The 11,510-nt window shown below is 38.7% G+C and overlaps 1 protein-coding gene across 1 annotated transcript; it reads right to left on the minus strand.

Annotated features, from left to right (window-relative positions):
* Positions 1–7,345: 7,345 nt before the first annotated feature.
* Positions 7,346–8,062, minus strand: LOC121453134 (ferritin, mitochondrial-like). The gene has a single exon (XM_041659645.1). It carries the CDS (start codon positions 8,060–8,062, stop codon positions 7,346–7,348), a length of 717 nt encoding a protein of 238 aa, XP_041515579.1.
* Positions 8,063–11,510: the final 3,448 nt, after the last annotated feature.

Raw genomic sequence — 11,510 nt, forward strand, 5'->3', positions numbered from 1 at the left:
TAAGAAAACAACCAACTCCACACAGCAGTGAACCCTCTACTGGAAACTATGATGTAAAGTTTTCACAATACAGTAAGTATCAAAACCCCTATCAGAGGGACTGGGCTGCGAATGTCCCGTAGCATACTGAAACTTCAGAGCTCTCAGACTCCACGGCAGTGGGCAGTGAGTCTTCTGACTACGGAGGCTGATCGACTATAACCCAGGCTCCAGGCTATTGCAGTTATCATCCGTCAATGGGGCCAGTTACTAGCCACTGAGGGCAGAGCTTCTGCCTACTTTATTCTTCACTGCTTGAGCCAAGCTTATTGTTCCAGAACACTGTGAGTCATCAAAGTTTGGTCCTTTCTCTACCAGCGCCTTTGCAGCTGTCTTTAAGAGCCTGCTTTTGTGGCCAGGTGACTCCAGGACCTCTGACTTATGATTGTTTTTGTTCTCAGGCTGTCACAGACATTGAGCCTTGAATAAAAAGTTCCCTTTCAAGGTCGTGTCTAGTCACCATTCTTCAACTCACAAAGGGTGACAAGATGGAACTTTTCTCTACCCCAGGTCCACAGTGCCAGAGGAGTCACTCTTCCAACCAAGACCACAAACTGAATCCAAGGCTGTCAAAGACTGTGACTTTGTCCTACTGGTAGGACTTCCAGTCTCTTCTCCCTTACCTGGCTTGCCTTTCGGATAAGGTTTTCCTTACCACTTCTTGGGCAAGCAGCCAGGCCACTACAATCATGGGCTACTTACTTTTCAAAGCATAGCCTTTCTGTTTGTCCATACCTTCAGCCATCCCACCATTCTCTCTGTGTTCCTGATACTCCTCTCATTTCTCTCTTGGAAAAAATAATCTCTTTTCTGTTTGTTTTATTTTGTTTTTTTGTTAGCCCGAGTTTTCCATTCATTACATTACATAGAGGAAGTTTGTAACCCACCATTTTATTCTGACGCTGGTGCAGTATTTTACATTTTGAAAGACCCAGGTTTTGTTTTAAATATTAAAGAAAGGGTAAAGACTTGATATTGTGAAATAATTTCTATTTGTTTACAATTTGCATTAATATTAATTAATAGGGTTACTTGAGGTATTTCTACATAGATCGTCAGGTCTCCATAAGTGATCTCATTTGCTACTTTAGTTAGAAAATTAAGCACCGGTAAGATAATCACTCTCAGTTTGCCTTCTCATAGGGAACTGTATGCCCTGCTCTCCCTCCTCAGTGTTTGCTGGTTTGTGAGGATAGATGCTTCCAGGTCATGCCTGAGCTCTGATCTTGGATACCGCTCTCCCTGGAACCCACTCTATTCCCTTTCTTCTCAAGCCTATCCTTACTGCTGGCTTATTTTCTAAGAACATTTGCAGTCATCTTCTTCTTGTGCTTTTGATTAGAGAGAGAAAAAAAACAACCTTTGAAAAAGAGTTCTATATTTTCCACCTCGTTTCCCTTAATCTGATTTGACTTTCTGCCTCTGCCACTCTGAAAGGCATTACTCTGAAATAGCTATCGGTTTTCCGATCGCCAGCTCTGATGGCCTCTCGGTCCACAGGCACAGTAAACTCTGACACAACTGGAGGAACTCTTTTCATGGTTCCAAGATCAGTACAACATTTTAAGATTATTGTTTGCTTTCATATTTTTATGTTCTGTTTCCTAATATTTTCAAGGATTTTAAAAGTCGAATCTACCCTAATACCTACCCAGTTCTGTGTCTGGGTCTATCTCCTGTTTTTCTCTTTCTTTTGGGTAGTAATAAAAATATTACTAATTAATGATAACTCCCTGAGAAGCTTCCAGATCCCCTTCTCCAATAATATTATTTTCCACTAATTTTCTTTCTTTTAAAATGTTATGGGAATTTCATGCTTGAGTTCTAATCCTGATTAATCTGATCCTAATTCCTAAAAGTTTAGATTAGCACTTTTAACTAGTTTCTTTTAACTAGTTTCAGGGCAGTTCACTCACTCATTGACATTATTGACCTACTTGCAGGCAGGTAGGTCTCTAGAGTGATGATAACAAAACAAAGGGTCTGCCCAGTAGGACTTAACTCCTAGTAAGAGAAGAAATCCTAAGCAACCCAAAAGTGTGTAAGGTGGTGATAAATGCCATTTAGAAAAGAAAATCAAAGGAGCGGGGCTGAGTAATGGAAGAGATAGTGGCTAAATTAGAATAGATGACCATATATATACCGGCAGTCAGAGATATAAAGGGAGTGAGAGTAACTTACATTTGCTTTCAGGGGTGAAGTGCTCATCCAGAGGGAACAGCTTTGATGTACAGGGGTCAGTGGGGACAACTATATCTGGGGTACTGACAAAAAGGCATTATCTCTCCCCTAATCTCCTCCCCTCCCATCTCCTTCTCTCCCTATTTCCTTTCCATTTTGCTCATTTTAATTAAAGAGAGACAAAATTGATGATCTTAGCATTCAAGGATAGTGATAGCTCTTGAAAGTTAGCACACACACACACACACACACACACACAATCTCTCAAATCTAAACACTTTTAGAAACATTTATAAACCACACAAAGTGCTTCTGGTCCAAGAACTTTCTGTGCTCAAATCACACAGGGCTATGTGAGGCATGGTATACAACATGACCTTGACTTTTTCCTAAGTTGTGGGAACCATTAATAAAGAGGTTCAAGATGTAAAAGGAGAAGTGTTAAGGATGGACTTAATAAAAAGAAACCCACATTGACTGCTTTGTGGAGAAACAAGTCCATCCACACAAACGTGGATATAGTCAGACCTGTTAAAAGAGTGTGATGTAGAATATAATGATACAGGAAATGTTGAAAACTGACAGAAATATGAAAGCTTTAAAAATTGCATTGAAAAAATTTGTTGATATTCTGAGTTATAATATGAAAAGAAAGAGCAAAGTCATGTGTGGATAGATTGTAGAAAGCAGTAAACTGGAATTGTACTTATAGGAAGAAAATGATGGGAATAATTGTAAGAGCTGTGGGTTGTATTCCGCCACCCAGCTCCCGCCACTGGCTACCTTTACCCGAAATAACAACACACAAATTGTATTCATTTAAACACTGCTTGGCCTATTAGCTCTAGCCTCTTAATGGCTAATTCTCACAATCTTGCCTAACCCATATTTAGTAATCTGTGTAGCACCAGTCTTACTGGGAAAGATTCAGCATGTCTGACCTGGTGGCTGGCTGCATCGTGTCTGCCCGGGAGAGGAGAGCATGGCGTCTGAGCTCACTTCCTCTTCCTCCCAGCATTCTGTTCTGTTTACTCCACCCACCTATGTTCTAACCCATCAGGCCAAGCAGTTTCTTTATTACTTAACCAATGAAATCATCAGATTGATATATGACACTCCCACATCAGGGAATATAAAAATTTTGGAGGGCAAATGAATCAAGAATATGGCTTTAAGGGCTCAGAGGTTAAGAGCATTGCCTGCTCTTCCAAAGGTCCTGAGTTCAATTCCCAGTAACCACATGGTGGCTCACAACCATCTGTAATGGGGTCTGGTGTATTCTTCTGGCTGGCAGGCATACACACAGACAGAATATTGTATACATAATAAATAAATATTTAAAAAAAAGAATATGGCTTTAAAATGATCAATTATGGGATGTCTGATATATATCTAAAGAAAAGTGTCCAGTATTTGGTTTGCGAATCCAGAGTGCAAAGGGAAGAATTATTGCATTATATAAATATGTGATTTATAATCAAAATGCATTTGGTTTGGTGAGATCTTGTGCAGATACACATGAGAAATCTAGATGCAAGACTAGTGCTGCAACAACATGGTCCAAGGTTTAAAAGTCAAGAGTGTAAGAGGGAATTAGAAAGGGTGGCTGAGATTTGTAACAGAGAGTGATCGTAGGCACTGCTGGTGTTGAAAAAGAGGCTGGAAAATGAATTAATAAACACAGAACTCACATGACTTTGTCAAGAGAAATAACACTTGTTTGAAGCTGAATTTGGGAATGATCAGGTGAGAGCAGAATAAGAAGTGGAACTAGAGAGAAGAAGTAAATCTTGTAAGAAATGTCATCAAGGGGTAGATATAGGATGGCAATTTTCTATTTTCTGGAAGTATTACAAGTCTAAGGGTAGTGTTATTTGTTAAAGACAAATGAAGACATTGTACATTCTCATGGGAATCAACTAATGAAGATGGGGAACCTCTGAGATAGAGGGTTACTTTAGGTATCCTGTATCTTTGGGCTCTGTGGAAAGGCTGGTGTTGCTTGCTTCAGCCATTTTAGCATAACTGAAAGTGTAACACATGCATGCAAATGTAATGGCATGATTAATTTACTGCAGGAGTGGCGTGAAAATTTCCTGCAATTACTTCTAATTTCTCAGTGAGTAAAAGGATTATCATTGGCAGTAGAGAAAGGGGATTGGGAGATTTGAGGAGCTGAAAGACTGTAAAACAATCACCCAAATAGGTGTTTAATCCTCACAACAGCAGCAGAATAAGAAATGTCACCCTCTAAGATGTCAGTACATGAGAATACTCATGCACACACCTGAAGCAAGTATCTTTGGACAACCCCCTTACTTCACTGATATTCACTTCAATTTTGTTCACAGAAAGAAGGTAGTGACTCAGCAGCCAATCTCATGACACGCTAATGGGTTACGGTGTGCTGTTTGAAAAACACTCATCCAGAAAAACTGAAGAGGAAATTGTCTAAAGACATATAATAGGACGTCTGTGCAGCCAAACAGACTACTTCAGAATAAAATGGAAAATGAGAGCAACCATCAGGAGCGAACCCGGAACTGTCACACACGCCCCTCCTCTGCTTTGCTCTCCTGCTGAGAGCACCATTTATTTTTAAGGCCCACAGCTGCCAGTAATGGACTTGCGATGCTTCATTTTTCTTTCCATAACCTGTTTTTGTCACCTTTTTCATTGAATGGATCATGATCACAAAATTTAAGTGATTTCACCTCTGAATTCTTACTAGCATCTATTTGTTTCTATTCTGTTCCTATAATTTTAACTATAGTTCAAGCCCCTTTTTGCCTTTTTCCTAATCTTATAGCTTGTTTTTTTATTATGACAATAATGGATAACCACAAGAAGTTGTCTTAAAATGCAAATTATTTTTTAAATATGTGAACCAAAATGTCACTTTTAGAGAGATTTCTAACTTAACTTGTTGATATAAATATATATATTTCCAGTCCTTATGTTATTCAATATTCTCTGTAATTCTTCCTATATATTTGGACTCATGCAATATAACCCTGCCGTGTGATACAACTTGCCTTTAAAATAATGCACTACACATTTTGACCACATCAGAATGTGTTTAGCCAAGTTGGTGTTGATGGCAGCTGCCATGGTATCCCACCTATGGTGTTTCCCTGGAAACATTGTGTAGACTCTGTATAGTCACAGGCATGTACTCTTCTGTACTCTTCAGATTAGAGACTACAGGGAGCCTAATTTTCCAAAGCCTCCAAGTTGCTGTTTTAAAAGTCCTCATTTCGGAGCTGGAGAGATGGCTCAGAGGTTAAGAGCATTGCCTGTTCTTCCAAAGGTCCTGAGTTCAATTCCCAGTAACCACATGGTGGCTCACAACCATCTGTAATGGGGTCTGGTGCCCTCTTCTGGCCTGCAGGCATACACACAGAATATTGTATACATAATAAATAAATAAATATTAAAAAAATCCTCATTTCTTATACGTCGATCACTGAGTATACTGGAAATTCCATCAATCACTGAATATACTAGAAAGGAACTTAGGCCAATGTTTGTAATACTGAGTTTCTTCTAATGGCCTTTGGTTAAAGGTCTCTTGGAAGAACTGTAAAAGTTTCCATGGATTTATGAATTTCCATGAAACAACTCACAAACACTTTTCTTTCTCTCCCTGAAAACCAGACTTGACAGAAGGCTAATGTAAGACTATCTTATAGGTTTTAAGACTTCTCTCTAAGAATCAAAACACAACTCTTTCTCCCATGTTTTTTTTGAAGGCCTTTCAGCTTTCCCAAGTTTCTTGTACACGAATTTCTTTTATCCGTGTCTCAGATGACTCAAATTAACCATAGAGCTTCATGTGGTTTTCAGGTCAGTCTGCTGATTGTTCAATGTTTTGAACATTTCTCTACTGGATCCTTGGGAGACATTTCCTTTTCCCATGCCCATGGTTACTTAAGCTGTCTGTCCCCTGTCCCTTATATTGACACACTGCTATTTCCTGTTTTTTTCTTAGCCATCAAATAATTCTCTAGTTGATTTCAATATCTGTTCACCAAACCTCTCCCCTTCCCTCCAACATTAAAAACCAACCAACCAGCTAATCAACCTGCCAACAACAAAGAAAAAAAAAAACCCAACCGAAAACAAACCAAAACCAAAACCAACAACAAAACCCTTTGCTCAGTAGGCAGTGTCCATTGTTCCGGATCCCTTCTTGCCTGTTTCTGTTCCACTGTTCTTTCTTTCCGAATTCTAAACATCATAAAAATGCATTTGATGAGAGGTTTTCCTTCTTGGTTATGTTGACAGGAAGGTTATTCAACGCTGTGGTTACAGTCTGGTATAGAGTTTAAAGCCAAACCAACCTGCTTTGTTATATTGTAGTTAATCTTTTAAAGATATAATAATAATAATAACAACAAAACAAACCCAGATCACCCAACTTTAGATAGTATATGACTGGGAAACACTGAAACAGAAAAAAAAAAACAACTGCATTTAATTTTTTTTTTGTGTTTAATTAAAAGACTTCTCAGAACCCTTAAAATGTGAATCCACTGAGCTGCCCAACACGACCATTGATACTTGATGTAGCTAATACTGAATTTGACAAGAAAGCTTTAAAAAAAAAAACTAGGTCATTGCCATACAATGTCATTTTTGGAGCACACTGGGAAAACAGAATAGCCAAAAAATTTGCATGTGTGATTTGCATAGTATTCTACATCTTCTCTGTCTTGTGGCTATTTATATATTATATATTTTCCTGACTGAACATTACATGTAAGATCTTGAAGACAGTACAGATTGTTGAAAATCATAGAATTTCAGCTGAAGTTCATGGTTAGGAACAACATTTGATAATATTTTAAACGCATGGTCTTGTGTCTAATTTCAGGGTTTTGTTTTCCATCCTTTTCATTTCATAGTATGCTGTGCTTTCTTTTAGGCTGGGAAAATATTAGTATTTTGGTGTTGGCAGAAAGCTGTGGTTAACACCGGGCAAACATATTATCTCTACAAAACACTGGCAGAACAGTCCAAAAAGGAGAATGTAAAGACGGAGTTGAATTTTAAGGGCAGGAAAACCTGCGACTGCTAACTCCAGGTTTTGGGACCCGCTAGGGTACTGGAAAGGCAGACTGCCTTAGTGCTTGTTCTCACTTCCTAGGGTGTGCTTGTCAAAAAGATACTCCGCCAGGCCAGCAGCTGGAGCCCCCATGGTGATCAAGTTGTGCACATGGTCACCTAATTCTTTAATAGACTTCACCTGCTCATTCAGGTAGTGCGTTTCCAGAAAGTCGCACAAATGAGGATCTCCTTTTTCAGATGCAAGAGTATGCAAGTCCAGCAGTGACTGGTTCACACTCTTCTCCAGGAGCAGAGCACATTCCATGGCCCGCAGTCCACTTTCCCAGTCATCTCGGTCTGGCTTCTTGATATCCTGGAGGGAGATTCGGCCTCCGCGCTGGTTCTGAAGCCTCAAAAGCTTCTCCGCGTGTTCCCTCTCCTCCAGGGACTGGTGAAGGAAATACTTGGAGAAGTTGTACAAGGCCACATCATCTCTGGAGAAATAGTAGGCCATGGACAGGTACACGTAGGACGCATAAAGCTCCATGTTGATTTGGCGGTTGATGGCGGCCTCGCAGTCTGGGTGGAAGTTTTGGCAAACCCTGGCAGGTCCAGCAGAGCCCTTGGAGGAGGCCGCCGAGGCCAGCAGACGTTGAGGGGAAGAGACTGGTAGGGGACCTAAAGGATACCCGGAGGCCAAACACTGTGGGACGGTACATCTGTGTAGCACACGGGGCAGGGACCTCAGTGCAGGGCCCATGTGCCTGGAGAAAAACCAGAAGCAGGACAGCATGACTCCTCTTGTTTGAAAGAAGGGGAATCTGAGGCAAGAAAACTGAGGTCAGGAAAGCTAGGCACAGGGTCGTCTGCTGCTACGTGTCAGGTCTAAATAAGAATGCAGCCTTAGCGATGACCTATGCGTCACACGGCCCTTCTCTTCCATGGAGTTCTAAGAGATCTTGGTCACCAGTGCCGTGTAACTGTCATTTGTCGGGTAAGCATGAGTGTGGCACTGCTCTCGAAAAGGGGAAACACAGACAGAGGCATTTATAGAAACGTGCCGAGTGACTAAGACAAGATGGTCCGGATAGCATGTAGTTAATTAATTTGCCTAAATCAAAATTCTGTTATTAAACGCAGGCTCAGTGACTCACCAAAGAAAGGACTGAGCTGTCCTTGTCTCCTTTCACTAATCTTTTCCTGTCTAAGAACCCAAGGGCATGGGAAGGAAGGCTCAATAAATTTTTATATGCAAAGCATTGCAAATCACTCCTGGTTATTTTAACAACACAGAGTAGGGGAATAGTTACCGGAGTCCAGACAAAACTTAATTGTAATAGACTGCTTTTAAAACTCATTGCACTTTTAAATACAAAACTTATCTTTCTTGTAAAGAAGTCATATTTTAAAAAATAAAATATACCTGCTGGCTGTCAGCTTGCTTTTATTTTCCTATTTTTTTTGTTAATGTAGAGATATGTGCATTTTTAAAAGAACCTGAAATTCTGAAGATTTATTGATTTGTTGTTTCCTGTAGCCAGAGCTGGCTTTGAATTCTGCATCTTTCTGCCTCCCACTCCTAAGAGCTGAGATTATAGGCATGTGTCACCACACTCCTTGAGGAAGAACATTTAATCTTAAGTAAATGTTTAAAAATTGTTTGGGGATGTTAAGAAAATAAACTAATAGGAAAAAAATTAAAAAGAAACACACACACAAAAAAAACCCCAAACTCCAATTCTTTCCCTACGAGGGATAGCTGTTGCTAAAATGTGGATGATGGTTCTTACTGATTAAGATGATAGCAAAAAACAAAAAGAAAAACAAACAAGCAAAAACCCCAAGCTACCTCATAGAGGCATATATATTTGAAAAGATTTATTTCAGAATAATTGTCACATACTAAATTTCAGATATTGGCAAGAGTTTCAGTTTGACGTCTGTGGAACCACCCGCTAATCCCAGATAATGACAACCCGTGTCACCTACTTCTGTATCTTTTTGCCTTTCCTAATTCTCGCTCTTGACACCCACTGATCTGCTTTACCTCACCCCACAGGTTACTTTGTGTTTCCTAGGCTCCTCTACACTGTAACCAACACCAAGCACAAAGTTTAGTTTCCTTCACTCCGAATGATAAAGTCTGTCTACGCTGGAGTATATATACAAAATACGATAGTTTATTTTTATTGCTGTGAAATGTTATAAAGATAAATTCCAATTTGTCTTACCTACTGACGAACAATTTGATTGGTTATAGTTTACGCTATTACAAAATCAAGCTGTGATTGACATGCCTGTAGAAGTCTTTGTGAGTTCACACGTCTTCTCTTGGGGAATTAAATTATACTAGAGTGGCCAGGTAATATGCCATGTGTTTCGCTGTTCACAAATCGCACAACTTTCCCCAAGGTTCTTATCTGGGGACACTCTCTTTTACATGTTGAGTCCAAGTTCCTACTGATGCTTGCTAACATCTGGCATCATCATTCACTTTGAAAAAAAAATTGACAGTTATTGTGATAGGCGTACACTAGCATTGTGTTTTTTATTTGTGTCTTTGAAATAAATGGCAGTGTGTTACCCTGTGGTTCTTTGCCATTATCTTAGATGAGATATGTGTAAGTATTTATCCCATTTACATATTAAGGCATTTTGTTTGTTTGCTCTGGGACTCTTGAATTTCTACTCTCTGCATCCTTTGCTCCTAGCACTATTTCTATTCACGACTTTTTAATGTTGCACTCACATTACCTCCTTATATCTCTTTTCTTTTCTTTTTTTCACAAAACAAGTCACATGATGTTTCTAGGTAAGTTTCTTAAATTGCTGATTTTTGATATTTCTAGTGTCCCCTAGGTAATTAGAAAGTTAAATAATTGTATGTAAGCACTTGTGAAACAGAACACTCAAGTGTTCTCTAACACATCTTATGGAATCCTCTTGTTTAGCTTTCCAAAATCCATCATTTTATATTATCCAGTAAGCAAATATTACTGTGATTAAAAGGAAAACTGAAGAGCCTCCTGTTTAGGTTACTAGAAACACTTCCCTGCATTATCGCACATTGCTATCAAGGATGAATAGTGGGAAATTAATTTTTCTGTGAGAATACCAAGTATGTAGTTTCATAATGACCTCACTCCTCTCAACTGAGCGTCTTAATATGTATCATGAATAAAAGTGGGTGCTTAAAGTCAGGAAGCTACTAGAACATGGGTGATATTTACCCAACAATCCCTCATGGGCTTCACATTTCTGGTCTCATTTTACTCTTCTTTCCTCCTAACTTTTGCCATTTGTGAAATGTAATTTCCTAATGAGAGATTATGAAAATGACTGTTTAGAGTGATATTAATACCAGCTTGCTGATGCTAGTTAGTGCTTCAGGAAAATTTATGCCATTCATTTAAGTGTTTAGCCCCAATATAGTAAAATACACTGTGAAAACAAGTGCTGTAAAAGATCTGTGAGCACAGCAATGCTCCAAATAGCGTGCATTCAGGCACAGCACACTAACGGGTCAAAATGTCTGTTTTCCATGGTAAAGTTTGTCATCCAATTAGTCAGAACTGGAAAATGTAAGAATGTACATGACAGATGTTACATTTATTTTTATAATATTTTGACTTCTAGGATTGTTAGTAAAATCAAGTTTATTTTTTTTTTAAACAATATACAGACTGAGACCCTTCCACACTGCTGCTCTCCAGACTTTCTTTCTTAGATTTTATGACTTCTTCTCTCCCTGGAGCACGTTTTAAACTTCTGTGCTTTTCTGGGGTTCTCTCCACAGCTTCACGTTCCTCTTCTCTTATTCCAAGTTCCTTCTCAACATTCTGTTATTATATAATAAAATCTTTCTCGAAAAAAAAAATAAAAAAAAACATCAAGGTCCTGAGATATAATGTTAGATATAAAATGGCAGAACAGATTGTTATTGGAAGTTGGCTTATGTATTAGCTTTTTCTTTATAAACATACACAAATTTGTTTTTAATTTTAAATAAAATATAATCACAAAAAATCTTTCTCATCCTTTGAAATTCCATCAAATCCAAGTATTTTTTAAAAAACATTTTGTATAACAGCATTCAGAATTGAATACCACTTTGTTGATGTCAAACAGTTCTTTATATTGAGAACTCATTGTGTTATAACTCCAGTGTACATGAATGTGTGTGTGTGTGTGTATGTGTGTGTAAGTGTGTTTTATAAGCAGAATTCGCTTTATTTTTTTTA

This window comes from Microtus oregoni, unplaced genomic scaffold, assembly GCF_018167655.1.
Source record: "Microtus oregoni isolate MIOR12 unplaced genomic scaffold, Mior012 000011F_ref0000422, whole genome shotgun sequence".
NCBI classification, from domain to species: Eukaryota; Metazoa; Chordata; class Mammalia; order Rodentia; family Cricetidae; genus Microtus; species Microtus oregoni.